The sequence below is a fragment of the Centroberyx affinis genome, unplaced genomic scaffold (assembly GCF_046629955.1).
Source record: "Centroberyx affinis isolate AG114_WGS23_722 - 3 ecotype Tasmania unplaced genomic scaffold, CSIRO-AGI_Caff_v1 ptg005692l_1, whole genome shotgun sequence".
Classification (NCBI taxonomy): domain Eukaryota; kingdom Metazoa; phylum Chordata; class Actinopteri; order Beryciformes; family Berycidae; genus Centroberyx; species Centroberyx affinis.
This window is the reverse complement of record NW_027282870.1, coordinates 17,047-38,298: the sequence shown is the minus strand read 5'-3', so window position 1 is coordinate 38,298 and position 21,252 is coordinate 17,047. Positions and strand designations below refer to the sequence as shown.

Sequence of the window (21,252 nt, the reverse complement as noted above, 5' to 3'; positions counted from 1 at the left end):
AGTAGCAGCAGTAGTAGCAGTAGCCTAGTAGCAGTAGTAGTAGTAGTAGTAGTGGTATTGGTATTACTAGTATTAGAGTGTTGAAGTATACACCTTTGTTAGCAAGTGTTTATTTCTTGTTTGAGCTGGTTGTTAATGTGGAGCCTGAAATTCACCTATTCAGTTAAAACTGTTTTACGATTAAAAAGAAAGAACTAAACTAAAGTCAACAGACAGAGACAGGAGGATGCGTATGAAAACATTTATTGTCGGCTAATAAGAGATCACATGTATGAACTATTACAGTCTGAAAACAGATGACCCCACTTTTTTTTATTAGCGATTTCTTTTCTGACCATCAGAACAGAATGAATTGATCTGTCATACATCCAAAATACAAAGAAGGAGACCAGTTATGTCGATAAATAAAAAGTTAACCCTAAAATTCCTACACCTTTTTTTTTTTTTTGGCAAAGTGCTGTATTATTCCAGTAAACTACACAAAAAGCAAAAAAAATGTCTAACACTTGGTGAAAAAAATGCCACAAAATATTCTTCACACTTTCAAAAGAAAAAAAAAATAAAACCAACAGGAGAAACAGGTTTGCTACATCATTCTGTTTTTTGTGTTTTGACTTTAGAAAAGCGGAGCGGGGGGGGCGGAGCAGGAGAAGCTTCCTCCAGTGGTGCATAGTTGGTTTCTGTCTGTTTTTTGTTTTTTTTTGTGTTCATCACGTCCGCTTTTGGACACGAGAGAGTTCAAGTTCTTCATCGATGCATTGTCATTACAACATTTCGACCTGGAAGGCACGTGATCCACGAGGACGACAAGTTTCAAGGCATTGAACAAAAAAAAAAAAACACACAAATCCCTGTTAGTTTGATGGTGGAGAGCTGAGACTGAGCTGCGGACGGATCCTCGCCGTCTCCTCCGTTCCCTTCTGTCTGTCTGTCTGTCTGCTTTTGTCTTTTTTCACAAAATAAAAACCGACTCGTCCGATGATTGCGAAGCTCGACAGCAGAGACGTTGTTTGAAAAGTAAAAACGAAAAAAAAAAAAAAAGAGCTTAAATACACCAGAGAGGATCGCTCCGCTATATCCTCACGACTATTTACACTTCAACCTCACAGAAGCCCGGCAGATCCTCGTTAGTGCTTTCTTCATCCTGCTGGAGCGGCTTCCATCCTCATGAACACACACTGAGCTGAAGGAGCCAATCAGATCTGACTGGAGATTTAGCATCTACACTGCAGAAAGAAGCCATCTGGAGTCCTTTCATCTTGGACCGAGTCTTAAAATCTTATCTTTCTTTTATGTTTTTACACTTCTTATACCTGCATGCTTCGCTTTATACACTTCTTCTAAGAGGGACCATTCCCTACACTTCTACTTTAAATGTTTCATGTACTTCTTCTATGTTGTTATGTTTGATGTGACCATGTGTGAGCAGACACCAAGTCATATTCCTTGTGTATGCAAACTCACTAGGTCAATAAAACTGATTCTGAAATAAATGAAAACATCAGCTGGGAGCTCTGCACTTGTTTCAAGATAATTCAAGAAAACTGTCAAAACGAGTTCATTTGAACGGGAAAATGAGTGAATTTATCTTGCAACATTGGCACATCTTCCCACTTGTTCTAAGAAAAATAAGATTTTAAGAGTCAATCTGAGACTCGGTGATTTCTCCAGATGGATTAGTTTGGCCTGGACTCCACTTTCCCCACAGCTGACAGTTTAGACTCATCAGAGTCTGCTGTGTCCGAGCGCCGAGGCCAAGTACTGATAACACACACAAACTAATAAAATAACAACAGTATTATAAACTACCGCAAGGTTAAAGATCATTGCTACTTTTTGGTTTAAATATTTTAACAGTTTAACAAAATGTAACTAAGTTAACTTGGAAAATAGACTAGGTAAAAGGCATAAAATACAAGTCTAAACCATGTTAGGTACACTGAGCAAAATATAGAAACAACGCTGAAAAAGACCAACAGTTTCCTCCGTCTGGATGGAAATCCAACAGTCGACTGAGACATAAAGAGTTCATTTTCACAGTCCTGGGACCAAGGAGAAAATTTGAGACTAAAAGTCGATTATTAATAACAAACATTTTCACGAGGGAAGCGCGCTGGGACGGAGTTGGAAAGTCCCAGCATGCACAAAGACAATAATCAGCCATCAAGTAAATCTGCATTTTCCTAAAGTGTAAAGGTGATTGGTTGTGACCCTGAGAAATGGACTGCAGATTTTTTTAAGAACAAACACAAGATAAAAATAACAAAAAGAGAAAAATCTTTTTCATTTTCTTTTTTCCACCATCTGGACACTAACACATCTCTACAACCATGCAACAAATTGCACACTAACATAACCAAACATACCTATGCAAGATACCGTAGACGCATATATACCAACTTCATACTGATATGTAATATGTTTTTTTCTTTTCAAAAAATATTTTGGAAGTTTTTTTTAAATACATTTTACATTACTTTTCATCTCAAAGCTACCGTTAAAACAAGGCGTTTAGTGATATTTAACCCAGTAATTTTTACCGTCTTTTCTTTTTTCAAAAAATATTGTGAAAAGTACTGAATTACAAAGTCAAAGGCAAGTTCACCCCGAGCCGGAGGAAAGGTGTCTGCACAGTCTGAGCAGAGAGGAACCGTCTGAGAAGTCGCTGTTTTGCTGCTGAATTTAATCTAAATGTAAGTGTGACGCTGCAGGACTCACAGAGACCAGGACCTGACAGAGACCGGGACCTCACAGAGACCGGGACCTCACAGAGACCAGGACATCAAAGGAAAAATCCCCCTAAGACACTTTAACACTGTAAACAGTTACTGGTGATGTACTTTGCATTCCTGTCTCTATTTTGTTTTCAAAGAGCGAGCGCTTCTTCTTTCTAGAGCCGCCATTTTGCACCGAGAGACGTTCAACAATCATACAGGGAGAAATCCATCGGAGAAGAGGAGAGAGACCAATTTCTCCACCCACAGGAGAGAGCAGGAGAGAGACCAGAATGCACTGCAGCAGAGAGACAGGCTGGAGGTTTGAGGTTTTTTAAGAGACGACTAGACTGGAAAAACTCGCTCTGCTGTCTCTAACTCTCTCTCTCTCACCCACACAGCAGAAAGCAACAAGTTCAAGCACGCTCTCTGGGGGGGGTTGTTGAAAGGCATTCTGGGAAACGTAGGAAATCACTAACTGAAGTAGACAAAGCAGGTTACATTACAACTGAAGATGTTTAACAGTTAGAGGATCTGAGGGGATTTTTCCTTTGATCTTTTGTCCATCAGACTCAGTAGCCGGTTCCAAAATTCACCCGGCCACTTTCACTATTTTATTTTTGTGTCAGCATTCTCCGCTGCTGGTGACGCAACTGGCAACTTTTTTTTTGGGCAACGCTGTGGGGGCAACTTTGCCCAAGGCGACGTCTCAGCACTCTTGCACTGATTACACGGCAACTTCGTGCTGCACAGACAGATTTTATTGTACATTGTTCAAGTCAACTGGGATCCCTGTCATCATGCTGACCTCCTGTCATGTTGCCCCCTCAAAAAGTTGCCAGCCGCTCTGTGAGACCCCGCGACCCTGCGATGACATCACCGCGACATCGCCGTGACATCACGCACGCGACCGCTCTAAGCTATGATCAAAAACACACCGACGCCTCTCGGCTGCTCTGCCATGGAGGCTGTGTGAACCTGCCAGTGAGTAAAGTGACCTACAGCATTGATTCTACACATTATGATGTCCATGAAGAAGAAGAAGGAGAAGAAGAAGAAGAAGACGTTACATCACTTCCTCCATTGTGACGGGACACAAAGCGGTCCGACGGAGGGAGAAACACGTACAGAGGTGGATGGATGGATGGATAAATATGACGACTTCTTCTTTTTCACATCCCTTCTTCTCAGCGTCAATCAGAAGTCGGATGGATGGATGGATGGATAGATGGATGGATGGATGAGGAGAAGGGCAGGAAACTAATTTTTCATCCATTGATTGGCCAGAGCGGCTGATAAATCCTCAAAAAAAAAAAAAAAAAAAAAAAATTCACCAGCCACTTTCCCTATTTCACCAGCCAGACAGACATGATGCTTGGTCGCCTGGCACAGAGGCCGGTAACACTGAAATTAGCTGGTGTTCATTTCCCAAATGATGAGGGAAGATGGAGGAAGGTGTGTGTGTGTGTGTGTGTGTGTGTGTGTGTGTGTGTCTGTGTGTGTGTGTGTTGCGGAGGATGTATGATTGACAGGTGAACGCTGCCCTCCCCTCCTCAGATCTTGACGAGGCTGGTGTCGATTTGCTGTTCTGGTTTGCGCGGAGGTGGAGGGTTGATGATGATGATGATGAGAGATGATGAAGATGATGATGATGATGATGATGACCCTCAGCTCAGAAGTTGAGGTGTCTCTGGCTGGGCTGGTGCAGGTGCATGGCGCTGGTCTTGGGGTGGCGCAGCAGGTTGAGGCGGCGCAGGGCGTTGCGGGACGGGGGCGGGGCGCGCTGGGCCAGGCGTCCCGGGGCCAGCAGGCCGGCGTGGGCCGAGAGCGCCGCCGCGTAGCAGGCCGCGTGCAGGCTGGAGCGCCGCGGACCCACCGCCACCTCCGGCCTGCAGGGGGAGACACACACACACACACACACACACATTTTAACAATTTATTTATGTCCACATAGAAGAAAACGTACAAGGACACAAATATTGAAGGTGCAGTAAAGTACATTCACAAAATCATGGACCAGTGGCATAGATCTTCACAATACAAAACATAATACTCAGTTCTCAGGGGTATAAGTAGCAGAGACAGCACAGTACTTTGCAAGCCGTTTAGCCTTTTTGGGCATCCCAAGTTGTTGAAGCCCTCTAACAACCAACCTGTGAGTGTGTCCTAGGCTGCCAAATATGAAAACAAGTAGTCTGCACCTATAACCAGCTCTAAGATGGTGTTTAGGAGTGGTTGGTATTTAATGACCTCGGTCATAAAGGCTTCCTCTAGGCTGGAGTCAAAGGTGCAGGCTACCTCTAAAACAAACACTTCTTTGGACTTTTCATTCAGACACACACCGACACACACACAGACAGACACACACACACACACACACACACACACACACACAGACACACACAGGGAGGAGATGAGAGGCTGGACTGGCTTAATACCAGGGTTTCTTTAAAAATACGTTACAGTAATAACATTATTTATGATTCCCATTAGATTTTACTTTTGTTTTATTTTCCAATCTGATTTTCATGTAAGTTCAGCTTCAGTCAGTCTTCACACAGCACCACTTGTTTTGCTTTAGTTTTTCCCTTCAATATTAATGCAGCTTATCAGCTGAGTGTTTCGACTTTAATAATTCAATATTGTCACCACAGAACAGGACGTCACTGTTTGTGCCATGGAACTGTAATGGCTTGCTCTATTGACTCATTATATATGACTTTATCTCTTTTATTACCTTTTATTCCTATTTTTTCATAATTTCTTTTCGGCACACACTTTTATGTAAAGTTCGATCTGTATTTAATTGTATCTCTGTTTGTTTGTGTGTTTTTAGTTGTACCTGTTTACCTCATATATTACCTTTTATTCCTATTTTCTATTATATATTTTTTTACATTTATTTTTATTTTTCTATCATTCATTGTGGTAGTTTCACATCACTGCTTTTGGGTTTTATTGTATGTAAACATTGTTTTTAGAAAAGTGCTATACAAACAGAGTTATTATTATTATTATTATTTTACTTTTTATATAAATACTATGTGTTTGTACGCTGTTTTTAGTGCAAACGCTATTCCATGTAAACTGACTGAGTATCTTGCAAAGTGCTGTACAAATAAAATGTATTATTATTATTTATTATCATGTGTTGGCAAAAGTCTGTTGCCTGGTTCTTGTTCTTGACTTAATTTTTGTCGACTAGAATCTTGTTCAGCTGAGAAAAATAAAACCCATTACATTACATTATATTACATTACATATCACTACGAAACCAAACCCCTTAATTTTATCCCTGAAATGTCCTTAATTTCTCATTACATAAACATTTAATTATCCATTAAAAATAACATAGCTTTAAAAAAAGTAAGGTTAGTATCATGGAGTTTATAAGGGATTTGTGCAGGTTTACAGGTTATTAAGTGGAAATTAATGTAAAGTTCCTGTCTCCCTGAATTTTTCATTAAATTATAAAGTAAGGAGTCAAGATTAAGGGGAAGTTTAAGGAGGTTTCGATGGGGTCTCTTCCATTAATAACTCCCTTAATTCATTTTAAGGGGATTTTGTGTGAATTAAGGGGTGAATTAATGTAAATGAATGAAAATGTAAGGTTATTTTAATGGATTACTGGTTCATAGAGTAGATAATTTAGCAGACACTTTTGTCCAGAGCAGTAGTCAAACAGTTCAGTTCAGCCTTCAGTAGGAATAAGTCGTTTTTATAAACAGAACCAGAGTCTGACCTGTGACGAGGGCCGTCCAGCGAGCGCCTGGCCTTCTCCTTCCCACCCGCGGGTGCCGGGGCCGCGGCCGCGTTGCCGGGCAACAGGCCCAGGTCCAGGGAGCGGGGCCGGGGGTCCAGGCCCAGACGGGGGTCCAGGCCCAGCCGGGGGGGGCTGTGGTGGGCGTACACCGACATGCTGGGGTGTTCGATCAGCAGGTTCTCCAGCGGACTGGTCTCCAGCAGGACGGGCTGGCTGCCCCGCCCCGTGAAGCAGGGCGGGGGGGTGACGAACCAGCTCTCCTCCAGGGAGCAGGCCTCCAGCCGCAGGAAGCCCCCCTCCTCCTCCTCCTCCTCCTCCTCCTCCGTCTCTTCGTCCTCCTCCTCCTCCTCGGGGCAGCCGTCCGGGTCGGTGTCGGCGGTGGAGTTGAGGGAGGTGCAGGAGGCGTAGCGGAGGGGGGGGCTGGCCATGGGGGAGGGGATCATCACCAGGTCCTCCTCCTCCTCCTCCTCCTCGTCCTCCTCCTCCTCCTCAGGACCAGCAGCAGGTCCGGGGCGGCCGTCACCACACTGGCTGGAGCAGGCGTCCGCTGCAGAGAGAGAGGAGGGTTTGGGTCAGAGGGACCAACAGTAAACCGATCTGCATGAAGTCTGTACAGGAGGAGTTACCTGGGGTGCAGGAGTTGGGGGAATAGGGGCCCCAAGCTGACAGAGGGCCTCTAAAGTGTCCTAAAGTGCCTTTTGTGGTCCTAAAGTGTGTGATAATAAACACTGTATACTTTCACAGGGTATATGCAGGAATCCTGAAGTTAAATTCAATACCTTTTAAGACAATTTTTAAGACCTTTTCAATATATTTTAAGACCTCAACACCACTTTGAGCTGTAACAGGTTACATCAGCGACACCTTTAACTTACATTTACTATACATTGATTTTGAGATTGCAAAACTAAACAGTCTTACTTTGTGATAACTTCTATGGATCACTGTATCAATACAACAGAATTCAGATAGGCCGGGAGGGAACAAAGCTCAAGAGAATAAATTGAGTGTTGTAGTAGTTGTGAGGGGCAAAATAAATAAGTTCATGCAAACATTAAGCACCCATACTATTTGGACAAATAGGCTATTCACATTGAAAAAATAGCTACAAAATTGAGTACCTCATAAAATGTTGATTAACACTTTTTAATACTTTTTAAGGGCCGTAATTTTCACTAAATTGATTTATTACCTTTTAATACTTATTAAGACCCCGTGGACACCCTGTTTCATTTCACACTGCTCTGGTTTTAAAACAGGGTTTGGTTGAAATTTAAAAAACTATCACATCTCAACCTGTATTTGGAATGGTCCCACTAAATTCTGTGCAATTACATCCAAAGGGGCCAAAAGCCACATTTTGAGCGTGTGCCAAACAATAAAAAACAGCACATTTTATTGTGTTAAAAAGTAGGAAGCAGGAATACATTTTGGCTCTGTTTTTTCCAGTGCAGACTAAAAAACAATGACAGATTTTGAACAAGGGACTACAGGTGAAAGTTTGGTTATGACATCCAGTTAGCTAAAGGTAGCGCCCAAAACCTATGATTTCAATTAGGGATGTGTCTGATAATTGATCAGAAAATGAAGGTGTGGAGGTGTGTTTGCCCAAAAATCGTAGCTACCCCCCTGGGAGTTACTACTGATGACAGCCTTCACCTGCAAAGTGAAACATTTCTTCTGTTTGAGACTCACAGCAACCACTGACTGCACTCCAGCCCAGACTCCTTTTTGTCACATTTTTCCCAAATCACTCCTAGTCTTATTTTCAACTGTACAAAACAACTGTATCATCATAATTTAAAGTTTTGTGACTTTTCCAAAAGTTTAATGATGTTCTACAATTTTCCAAAACATTTCCAGCCCTGGAATAAAACCCATTTTTAAAATTGCAGTGGTGGAAGAAGTATTCAGATCTTTGACTTCAGTAAAAGTAGAAATACCACAGTGTAAAAATACTTTGTTACAAGTAAAAGTCCTGCATTCAAAATCTTACTTAAGTCAAAGTAAAAAAGTATTAGCATCAAAATAGTAGCAAAAGTAAAACTAGTCATTATGCAGAATGGCCCATTACAGAATCATATATATCATGTTATTGGACTATAATTATTGATGCATTAATGTGTTCATCACTTTAATGTTGCAGCTGGTAAAGGTGGAGCTAATTTTAATTACTTTATATACTGCTGGGTAGCTTAACCTATAAAAATATATCATACTTTATTAGTTGATTTATAATTTGTATTCATAATCTAAATCTGCAAAGTAACTAGTAACTAAAGCTGTCAAATAAATGTAGTGGAGTAAAAAGTACAATATTTCCCTCTGAAATGTAGTGGAGTAGAAGTATAAAGTAGCATGAAATGGAAATACTCAAGTAAAGTACAAGCACCTCAAAATTGTACTTAAGTACAGTATTCGAGTAAATGTACTTAGTTACTTTCCACCTCTGTCAGATTCAAAGTTTCATGATCTTTTCATGGGAGCCTTGTTTACAACACTCCATGTAATATCCGAATCCAGCCAGCAGGAGGCAGTGTGGCCTGTGTGACGAGCAGCAGTGAAGTCAACCAAATGTAAACAATTTTTTTCCCCCCCAAGCTGAAGCCAGAGCATCGCGTGCCCGACCCAAACCACAGCCTGCATGTGTGTGTGTGTGTGTGTGTGTGTGTGTGTGTGTGTGTGAGAGAGAGTGTGTGTGTGTGTGTTTGCAAACCTGCCTGTGTGTGCTGCTAAACCTGTCTCTGACTGATCAGGCATTTCATCTGCTCACAAGCCACACAATCTTTCCATTCTTCCTCCTCTGTTTCTACACAAAGCAGCAGCAACATTTTAAACACATAAATCAGCTGTAAACGAGCCGACATCTGAACGCCACACACACACACACACACACACACACACACACCGCCGCCGGCTGCCAGACAGACAGACAGACCGACCGCCCGGGCGGCCTGCCAGCACCCGCCCGCTTGTTTTGATCCGAGGTGCAGCATCACCTCCTAATGATTCACAGAGATACAGGAAGTTATGAGGCGGAAAGGCAACGTGATCCGAGGCCGGCAGACACTGGACTCTAAAAATAACCCAGCAGGCCCTTAAACAGAACTGAAATCAGACGGGAGACGCGGGTCCCTGAGGTCAGACCTGCACAAAGATCTCTGACCGACAAAATAAGAAGCTGCTGATGTGTGATCCTCTCTGCACAGGGAGTGGAGGGGGTCCACACGAGTTAGTTTGTGTTGATTCAACCATACAGTCAAACATTTTTCACCCCTAAAGACAGCAGAAGGGATCCAGGGAACTAAAGATACCAGCAAAGGGATAAAAAGGTTAACTTGATCCCTCCTTTACTGTCCTAAACATTTCAGACTAAACTCCTTCATCTGGACCCTTTTTCCACCTTTTAGCCTTTACTGCTCGCCCTTTTTCCTAAGTTTACAATATGCATTCTCTGTTTGAAGTGTGCATGCAGGTTTGTTTCCATGCATGTGTGCAGAGTGTGAGTGTGTGTGTGTGTGTGTGTGTGTTTGGCGTGCATTTTCACACGTGACAGCGACACCACCACAGAGGTGACAGAGGAAACCTTGTTGAGCCACAGCAGGCGGCTGCAGCTGCTGAGTCAGATCTGCTGCAGCTTTATCCACCGAGCAGCAGGACAACACTCACTGTCCAGGTAATCCTTTCACCTGAGGCCCAGAGTGTGTGTGTGTGTGTGTGTGTGTGTGTGTGTGTGTGTGTGTGTGTGTGTGTGTGTGTGTGAAGAAGAGGACACAGCCTTCAAATCCAAGAGACCAAGAGAAACATTCTGCAGTGAGGAGAGATAACTCCACTTGTCTCCACTGCAGCTTCACTTGTTTCAGGAGTTTTCTAGAAACGTCTGTTGAAACCTGGTGGAATTTTCTTATGTGCTGTGAGGGCCTTATCTATATTTTGTTGTATAATATATGTATATATTTATTAACATTTTTTTGTAACATATATTTGTATTTTCCATCACTTATTTGTAGCGGTGTGTCTAAGGTGTTGTATGTGTTTTTTCCCCTGGATCATGTGATGGTCATGTGACCAGAGGGTACTGTGTATTTAAAGATGACGTCTCTGTATATTTGTTTATGTCTGAAGAAGAGCAGCAGCTTGAAACGTCACATATGGGATGTTTCATTAAATGAACTAAAGGGAGCTACAGTGTGTGGACCTTCTTCTTTCTTTCAGTCTGTTGAAACCAGTCAGAATAAGGCAGATCACTGCACTGCTGTCAAGAAAATGACTCTTGATTCTACTAAATTCTTCAAACAAGTCGATTTGCATTGGAAACAAGTGAAATTATCTAACCCAGTGGCAGATTTTCTCACTTATTTTGAGAAAATGGCGATTTTAGAACTCAATAACAGATTAAATGGCTTGTTAAGATGGAGCTTGTTTCCAGTGGAGGTTTAAGTGTTTGATATGGAAGTTGAAAATGCAGCAAAGCAATGCTGCATCAGAAAGTGATCTAACTCATGGAGCCTGCAGGTGTGCAGGACTGAAACAGTGTTGTTGTTGCAGAGCAGCAGTGTGTGTGTGTGTGTGGCAGGCTGTGTGTGTGTGTGTGTGTGTGTGTGTGTGTGTGTCGGGTTAATAAAGCCGCTGTGGATTATGAAGGAACAACCAGTTCACCTTCTGCAGCAGTCTACTGTCTGCTCAGTCATGTGCCACCGTGACCCGTCTGCTGCACAGGTTTTACACATTAGGATCCTAATTTAGTCCACATTAGAGCCACAGACCCCCATCTGATGAGATTTTGTCTCTCGGACCCAAATCTGAGAATATTCTTATTGTCAGATATGATTTTGTCCAGAACTCCATGCCTGTCTGTATTGTAGGTAGAGAGATAACAGAGAGACTATGATCAAAACATTCTTCTACATTCTCTAATTGTTTTAACTTGTAAATGAAATAATGCTGAGGTTTAACAATTCATCAGTTTGTTGCTGGGGACCCCCTGGAACCCCCTCAAGGACCCCCCGGTGGTCCACGGACCCCACGTTGAGAACCACTGCTTTGGCCGCTGCAGGTCGAGTTTCACAGACTTAAATAAGACGCATCTGTTTGGCGGAGATCAAACCTGCGACCTTCCAGATTCATGTGAATCACCGAGGGACTTTTTGCCATAAACGTGTTATAAATAAATATCCAGAGAGTGGAGGCAGCATCAGCTCCCAAAATATTTATCGCTGCAACGTTTCGACCGGCCAAAATTTGGGATATATATATATATATATATCTATATCGGTCCTTCCTCGCCTCTCTGTAGGTTTTGTCCTGCACCTGCAGCCAGGCTGGGCTGGAGGTGCACACCGTTCCACTTCTTCTACTTTAAAAATAAACATCCAGGCAGCAGCAGCGTGCCGATGCGGTCAGCCGAACCTTCAGACCGGCAGAGTGCTGCTGTGTACTGGAGCCGCACTGAAACAATCACAAAGCCAAGCTAATCTAAACAAGATGTCAAGAGTGTTTCTCATAAGACTGAACGGTGTTTCAGATAATCAGAGGTGGTAGAAGTACACAAATTCCCTACTCAAAGTAAAAGTGCAAATACTCATTTAAAAATATACTCTGGTAGAAGTTGAAGTACCGTTTCAAATCCTTTACTCGAGTCAAAGTATAAAAGTATGTGGACTTAAATTTGCTTAAAGTATAAAAGTAAAAGTGGCTCTCTCTAAAAATGTCATTTCTAATGTTCTAAACTGGTTTTCTGTTGAGCGTTCCTCTGAATTCCAGATGAGAAAGAGTCTGCAGCTCAGATCAGGAACCTGAACCCAAGCAGCTGAATTCACTATAACGTTAATTCTCTCTCTTGTTGCTTCTCTCTCTCTCTCTCCCTTTCCCTAATTTTTGGTGTCACTTTGCTGAACAAGCAGCCGATCACATCTGGCTCTTGATCAGCTGCTTCTGGGATGGAAGCACTTACTTACTTTCCCGAGAGTAACGAGAATTGAAAATGTAGTGAGCAGAAAGGACAGATTTTTCTTTTGAAATGTAGTGAGTACAAGTAAAAAATCTTCAGTGAAAGAAAAACTTGAGTAAAGTACAGATACTTGAAAGTCTTACTTTCAGTACAGTAATGAAGTATTTTTACTTTGTTACATCCCACCTCTTCTTGTGTTCTGCATTAGTCTCTGGCATTCAAATCAAGCTGCAGCCTGGAGAAAATCTTTCATTATATTCAAAACATACAAATTAGCAGTTCGCAATTTCTCACCACAACATTTTTTTCACCGAATGCCTGAAAAACAAAATGATTTGGAAAAGCCTCTGCAGCCACAGACGACTTCACATCACATCACATCACATCACAACACATCACATCACTTCACATCACATCACATCACATCACATCACTTCACATCACATCACATCACATCACATCACATCACTTCACATCACATCACATCACATCACATCACATCACATCACATCACATCACATCACAACACATCACTTCACATCACATCACATCACTTCACTTCACATCACATCACATCACTTCACTTCACATCACATCACATCACATCACATCACATCACATCACATCACTTCACATCACTTCACATCACATCACATCACATCACATCACATCACATCACATCACATCACATCACAACACATCACTTCACATCACTTCACATCACATCACATCACATCACATCACTTCACATCACTTCACATCACATCACATCACATCACATCACATCACATCACATCACATCACATCACATCACTTCACATCACTTCACATCACATCACATCACATCACATCACTTCACATCACATCACTTCACATCACTTCACATCACATCACATCACATCACATCACTTCACATCACTTCACATCACTTCACATCACATCACATCACATCACATCACTTCACATCACAACACATCACATCACATCACAACACTGAAGATGAAGATCTGCAGCGGGAGTCTTCCCCAACTCTGCAGACTCCCATGACCAACTCTGTGCAAAGACACCCACAATGCACCTGGGAGTAACAGGACGCTGTTTAGAGCTGCATCAGGTGTGTGTGTGTGTGTGTGTGTGTGTGTGTGTGTGTGTGTGTGTGTGTGTGTGTTGGAGGCGGCTGTGTGCCCGTACATGTCCGTCTGCAGCCCCTCGGCTCAGAGCGGTAACTCTGCTGCCACAAGTACCTATTTATACCTCTGGTGCCGGTTCCCCAGGCGCTTTTGTTTGACCTGTTTACAGGTTGGCTTGCCCATAAACTGCCTGATGCCCCCCCCCCTCACCCCCTCCCGTCCCATCCAGATCTGGGCCACCTCTCCCCCCCCCTCCCCCCTCCCTCCCTCCCACCTGAAATATTCACACGGCTGTGGAATCGGAGCCGGTCGAGTCGAGACGCTGGGCCGGCCGGACGCCAGCTGGCAGAGAGTGTGTTTCTGTATACAGTATGTGTTTACAATATCTGTTTCTGAATACTCTGAGAAGGTGTGTGTGTGTGTGTGTGTGTGTGTGTGTGTCTGCTCCAGTTTTCTGACACGTTGGACTCGTTTGTCCCGTGCCAGGGGTTTTGACTCGTCTGACTCGACATTTTTCCCGTCTGGTGCGAAAGTTTCCGGATCCGTTTTTCCTTCCTACCTTCATTTATTTTCTCCTCAGCACTACAAACTGTTTGAGGGATTACATGTGTTGTGTTGACAGCTCACACTTCTATGCTTTAATCAGCAGGTTATTGAGGTGTTTAGAGCTGCTGCAGATCGATCAGCATCTCTATTGATCCTGAGCTTGATTTTTACATTTAGTGTTGTTTGTACATGATTTATTGCCTGTTTTTGGCTCTGGTGTGATGTATCCTTCTATATACAGTGTGTGTATGTGTGTTTCTGTATACTGTGTGTGTCATGAATCTGTTTCTTGAAGAATGTGTGTGTGTGTGTGTGTGTGTGTGTGTGTGTGTACAACGCCTTCAGAAGGAATTCAACCTCTTTGACTTCTTCCTCGTTTTGTGGCGCTGCAGCCTGAATTCAGAATGGATTTTTTTTTTTTTTTTGTGTTTCGGGAACTTATTAAAAAATGAAATACAGAATTGTCTCAGTTAAATAAGTATTCAGCCCTCTGGGTCAAAACACAAACCACTTTGAAATGATGGGTTATTATGTGTAGATCAGTGACAAAAACAATTTCAATTCATTCCATTTTAAAATTGAAGCTGCAAAACCACATGAAGAGGAAAACATCAAGCGGTTGAATATTCTCTGGGGGCTTTGTTTACATTAGTGTCTACAGTATGGTTTCAAAGCCACATGCCCAGAAGTAGAGGTGAGTTTAGACTTTTTTTTTATATTGATATTTATAGACTTTATTAAGTTTCAGGCTGGTTCATGATGCTGACAGATGGAGGAGGACAAGTGGGTCCTGCAGGGTTTTTTTTTTTCTTGGGCTGAGGAGACGAGACGGATCCGTCTGAGTTAAAAACAGCTGCGGGCCGAGGTGGAGACACTGTGTGGACCTGGACCTGGACCTGGACCTGGACCTGGACCTCACTGCAGCCTACAGCAGGTGAACTGGGGTGTGTGTGTGTGAAAGTGTGTGTTTGCAGGTACTTTGTGTCAGTGTGTGTTTGCGTTTTGTCTCTGTGTGTACATTATTTCTGGTTTGGTGTTTGGGAACGCCCTGTCTGCACGATTCAGGGAAAACAAATCCTATATAGATACTGTATGTAACAGCAAGGAATTTAAATGAAGGCACACTGTAAGAGCCATTCTAGGGGAAAAGATATTTTGATATTCGATTTGTAATTTGTATATTTGAAATAATGTTGATAGCTAATAATGTTAATTGAAATACTTGTGATATTGAATAGTTAATTTGTACTATAGTCATATTTGTTGATTATTATAGAACATTAGATTTCCTATAGTTTCTTATGTAGGCCTATAGCCCAATAGATTCCAAGTAGTTGAAATGCTCCTTTACATTGACCTCATTAGACTCAGTTGCAGAGAGAAAGTCCACGGAGCAACACGGTTTATTGACCGAGAGAAAATGATTTGATGCCAACTGATGAATCTTGTTAGTCTGTAGCTGTTTTGTTTTTCCACTAAACGTTCTGAATGGAGTTATGGTCTGTTGAGATTTATTCACATCAGACTCATTGCTTGTTGCATGGGCTTTACCCAGTAGCTGCACATCCTGAAACACTGAAGGAGTGCTGCTACACATACTGGTGAATTTGAGTCTGCAGGTTTTCACTCCAGCTGAACACTACAGCAGCTCTTCTCACAGATCAGCACACAGTCGACCAGACGGGGAGAAGTCAGCAGTGAACTGAGCTGCTGTGGTGTTTGGAAGGAGTGAAAACCTGCAGCAGTGATGAGAAGCCAACTTTCTGTCTGTCATCACTGATTTAGAGTTTCATTATATTATAACACATTACAGCTGTTGCCACTGACAGATGTTTCTGTTTCTGTCAGACGACTGAAACTATAAAACAGAGATTTGATTGAGTATCACAAAATGCTAACAAGCTAACCAAGGCTAATGGTAAATTCTGGGCTGTTAGCAATTTGTGACTCTCCATCAAATCACTTTTTATAGGCATGTTCTGTGTATTTATTTATTTTTTGGACACATCTGACTCCACACATGAGCTGCAGCTGCTGCTGAGACTCACCCAGGTAGTCCACCAGGATCCAGTCTTCCTCCTCCTCCTCCTCTTCCTGCCGGCGCTCTCCGGTCCGGCCGCATCGACTCAGCTCCTCGACCTCGTCCCCGAACAGAGCGCTGGCGAACCTCTGGAACATCCCGGGACGTCCCGCGGGGGCGCTGGGGTGCGGGGGGCGGCGCGGGGCTCGGGGCGGCGGCGGCGGCGGGGGGGGGAGGCGGGCGCTTCGGTCATCAGCTGCGGGCTCCGCCGCGGGGGGAAGGCTCCGGGAAACCGCTAAAGTGCATCAATAAGGTGTGGCAGAGGATCATCTGAGGGCCAGCGGGCGCACGACGCTCATCACTACGATCCAACACAGTGCAAATACAACAAGGCCCTGAGGGGGGGGGGGGGAGAGAGAGAGCCATGTTAGGAGGAGCTGACACCAACACACACACACACACACACACACACACACACCAGTCTGTCTGTTATGGCAGCTCTTCTCCTCTCTGGAAACAGGCAACTAGGATTTAATGTTGTGGACTGTCAGTGGATGGGACGTAAATTTAATAGAAATTTCTGCTAGTATAGCTGTTTACACACACACGTCCCACACACACACACACACACACACACACACACACACACACACACACACACACACACACACAGAGGCCAGGCCTGGGTCATGAGGTCATCACCCTGTATCAGGTCGTAGAGTGAATAGTTGGGATTGATTTCCCCTGTACTGGCCTCCCTCCACTGGCTCCCTGTACGTTTTAGAATTGATTTTAAGGTTTTATTGTTTGCCTACAAATCATCCAGCCTATCTCTCTGACCTTTTCCAGCCACACATCCCAGTAAGGTCACTCAGGCCCGCTGACCAGTTGCTTCTGGCTGTCCCAAAGCTCTAGGCTGAAGCACAGGGGAGATCGGGCCTTTGCAGTTGTAGCCCCCAAACTATGGAAGGAGTTTCCTCTGCATGTTAGGCTGCCCACACACTGCCTGTTTTTAAATCCCGTCTCAAAACACATTTTTATTCCTTGGCTTTTAACTCAGTATGAGAGTTGCCTTTCTTTTTCTTATGGTCTTATTGCTTTTATTATTTTATTGTCCTTTTGTCTTTTAAACTGGTCTTTGTTTTTATTGTGTTGTTTTATGGTTTTCGCTATTTTGATTGTACAGCACTTTGGTCAACTGCTGTTGTTTTTAAATGTGCTTTATAAATAAATTTGGATCTGGATTTCCTGCCCAGTGAGACGGGCAGCAGCTGTGGATCTGAGGAGCGGTCCGGACTCTGTTCTGTTCAACAGTAAACACAGAAACCTGCAGCCTGCTGTAGACCAGGTCCCATGTGATGCTGCTGCACAATGTTACACTGCAGCTGCTGGATAGAGTCAGGAACTAATATTTACTTAATAAATATAGACAGTAAGCCACAAGATCTAGGAGGCGTTATTAACACTAATCCACCTGACTGGTATTGTGCCTATTATTAAACAGCATTATAATAACATTACAATTATTTTTCTAACCTTTAATCTTTTAGCTTTTATCACTAATAATCCATAATTGTATGCTATTCTTCCACCAAACAATACAGTCCTCTGACAGTAGCCAAAGTGGTTGCTAGGCAACACATAAGTGCCGGTGTAAGTAGTGACTTTCAATTAGTGCATTAATAATTAACTGTTATGTGGTCACAGGTGTGCTGTGTATATATGTAACAATATCATTAATATTTAAACTAGCTATTAAGGTGGTCACAGCTGTGTGTTAGTCAGGTATTTCTAAACATATCTCAGCCAATCAGATCTAAGGACTGGATCCATCTTTTAAAGGTGCGCTTCAAAATTTCACATGAATGGCTTTCAGAGTTGGAAAATCAGAGAAAATTTTGCTACCAGACTTCTATGCACCTGGCTTTATTACATTACTCTTGGGTTTGATTTACTGACGAAATAGCATGTGAAAGCAACACTGTTTATTAGGGCTGCACGATATGGTAAAAAAAAATCATATTGCGATTATTTTGACAGATATTACGACTGCGATATGATTCACGATTAGTGTGAATGATCATTTTTGCATCACAATTTTCATTTCCACTGAAAAAACTATTAAAATCACGATGATGTGACATGTGTTGGGGTCTGTACCAAAGAAACATGTTTTTTTTTACTTACAAGATTTGTAGTCCTGGGCATCTCTGCAGCACTACAGTACTTCAGTTATAACGCTGTTTTGTCATTTTACCTTTATCAAAAAACTGCAGCTTCTGCGATTTGGATATTGCACTTGGCCATATTGCGATTTAGATAATATTGTTTATGCCACATTCACCTTATATCAGAAGTGTATTACTGTGTATTACTGTGAATAAAGCTAACTGATCATTGTATTACTTTGCACTGCTGACAGCTGGGGCTTCACTGCAGTGTTTGCTGTCTGTTGACACACTTATGCAACTTATGATGACAGTTGGGAGATATCAGCTACAAAAAACATACAAGTCCTGCCAGTGTTCACCACTAGGAGGCGCGCGTGAACCTTTTTTCCCCCCCAGTCAGCAGTTCGTATTTATTTACTGTACATCGACATGACACGAACGCGACTTGAAAGTCCAGAATATCGGACTTTCCTCCCCCAGCACCCGAACGCACCATCAGTTCTAACCGAGTTCTAACCTTGACAGTGATGCGTTTACTTCCTCTCCGTTCGGCTCGTTTTTCTCACATTAGAAACAAAGACGAGCTGCAGCTCTGTACACAGCGAGCAACAGAAAAGCTTTTATCTCACTGTGTCACACCAACAGCAGGCTGATAATCTGCTGCACCTGTTCCCCCTCCACCCACCGCCCTCCACTCACCCCATTTCAACGATAACCTTATATTAAAATGACTGTTTTTCTATTTTAATAACCGCGAACGCAGAGGAAAGCCTCCCTATAGGCCTGTTGTATCGGTGACTCATGCTTTTAAATGGGTCACTGATTAACATCTTCTGTGGAAAGTCATTGCAACAGCATTAGCCTACATTACATCAGATTCTGAATCTTAAACAAATAGGCGGTTATGCAAGGTATATGTGAACAGGACGAGGCTGAAAAGCGATCGATCCGATGTACAGGCGGCAGGATTAGAGATAAATGATACTGTTCGATAATCAGGGGTGCAGCGGAGGGTAAACCCAAACTCACTTCTTAGACACTTTTTAATTTATAGAATAGACTTTGCACGGCTATTTAGGCTGGAATAAAGCGGTATAATAAGAGATTCAAAGACTACATCATATCAACAGCTGAGAGAAAGGGGAAAACGCATAAATTGATGCTTTTATATGAAAATATAAGTGTTTATTTATAGCCTAAAGATGCTTGTGATGCCTTACAGGAGCAGATAGTTCACCCTGGCTGTTATCCAGCACCACAGCGCTGTCTGAGAGGTAAAGATAGCCGGGGGGACGATAACAAAAAGCCCAGACTGGAGCGGCTCAGGCCCGGTGTGGCCTGCAGGAGGAGGAGGAGGAGGAGGAGGAGGCTGTAACTCTACACCCGCTGGGCGGACCGCACTGTCTGCTGGGAAACTTTTATCTCACATAATATAATATCATATCCTTTCCAAAAAAAAAATATACGATGCAATATTATAGTCGAGGAATAAACTGGAAAATGAAGCTCTGCAGAGTGAAAGCAGAGCAGTGTTTTCAATCCAGCGAGGACAAACCGAGCAGCTGAACAGGCCGAATAACAAATCTATTGTTGGATTATGAAACCGCAACATCGCTCATGTATATTAATGTGTGTCTTAATGTGTAAAGTGTGTCGTCGCCGGTGTGAATAAGCAGAGACGAGCAGCTTCTGCACGACGGGCGAGAAAGAACTGGATGTTCTTACCGGAGAAACAAAGAAGCGACGCTCACCTGCGGCAGGAGATGTAAACTGAGCGACTTCAGCCGCGGTAAAATCCTTAAGAATGAGGTAGATTCTTTCTTTTCGAAAATAGAAAAACTTGAGTTTCTTCGCAGAAGAAATAAAAATAGAAAAAAAAAATGTAAAAGTTCAGGGACTGTACATCGGGAGTCACAGTGCGTTAGTTTCCTCAGTCGCTTCCTCAGTCCCTCTGCTCCTTCTGTTATTGTTGTGGAGAGCCAACAGCTGATCGCGGTGACGCAGGCAGGGACAGCCTATGGGAGGGACGGCTGCGCGACCTCCCGGCCAATCACGGGGCGCGGCGAGCTCTGACGGGCTGTCACCAACCCACGTGACCCGACTCCCCCCCCGCCGGAAAAGGACATGACTGGGCAAAGCGCTCCGGGTTTGGGAGTGCCCCGCAACAACAGGACGGGGTCCGGTCCCGGTCCAGAATACACACCGATATCCCAGAAACAACAGAAACAGACTGACTTCAGGGATAAACTGCAATATTTCCCGTTTTCTAATTATGCATACGGCCTATAACTGTCAGCTGTGTGTTGACTGCAGCTCCTCGGCCTTGAGGTTTTGCATAACGCAGTGACACAGTCATAAAATACTCAGTAAACGGAAAAATACAGTGCGGCCTTTCATAACACACCTTTGATTACAGCGAGGTGACTTTTATTGCTGTTTTGCAGTTTGCATTCAACATGACACTCACAAGGACATTCATTCATTAACACTTATGCAATATTTTTTTTTTTTATCATATTGTGCAGTCAGGTGAAAACTCAACTTTTACAGACACAGATACTTTATTAATCCGGATGGAGGGAATTTTGGGCGTCACCCACCCGGCATCATTAACATATATAACATTAACAAAACAATAAGAAACATGACGGTACCACATTGCAGGAAAATGGAGATAATACATATATAAAAGCATATATAAAAGTCACCATCACCTTATCATCAGACCAAGATTTCTGCCTTTCAATATTCTGTAAATCCATAAATATACTAGTCTATATATAAAAGGGACACATCCATCCCTAAATATATACAAGTGTGTAAAAGTCACTATCTAAAACATCCTAACTGCAGCAGGAGTAAAAGAGCGTCAACACCCAGTGGTTCTCAACGTGGGGTCCGGGGACCACCATGGGTCCGTGAGAGGGCTCCATGGGGTCCCCCAGCAAATTGATGCAT

General features: G+C 43.0%; 1 protein-coding gene across 1 annotated transcript; it reads right to left on the bottom strand.

Moving 5' to 3' along the window:
- Positions 1-227: 227 nt before the first annotated feature.
- Positions 228-20,222, bottom strand: tp53inp1 (tumor protein p53 inducible nuclear protein 1). The gene is made up of 4 exons (XM_071547147.1): positions 20,046-20,222; positions 16,152-16,518; positions 6,457-7,024; positions 228-4,603 (listed from the first exon to the last, which is right to left on the bottom strand). The coding sequence occupies exons 2-4, from the start codon at positions 16,279-16,281 to the stop codon at positions 4,387-4,389; spliced, it is 915 nt and encodes a 304-aa protein (XP_071403248.1). The 5' UTR covers positions 16,282-16,518; positions 20,046-20,222; the 3' UTR covers positions 228-4,386.
- Between the last annotated feature and the right edge of the window lie 1,030 nt (positions 20,223-21,252).

Excerpts from the sequence above, each read along its gene's own strand:
- tp53inp1 (XM_071547147.1), bottom strand. The coding sequence starts at position 16,281 with ATGTTCCAGAGGTTCGCCAGCGCTCTGTTCGGGGACGAGGTCGAGGAG. Across the intron at positions 7,025-16,151 it reads GATCCTGGTGGACTACCTGG|CGGACGCCTGCTCCAGCCAG; the intron begins GTGAGTCTCAGC and ends CTCTCTCTGCAG. Across the intron at positions 4,604-6,456 it reads CTGGACGGCCCTCGTCACAG|GCCGGAGGTGGCGGTGGGTC; the intron begins GTCAGACTCTGG and ends CTCCCCCTGCAG.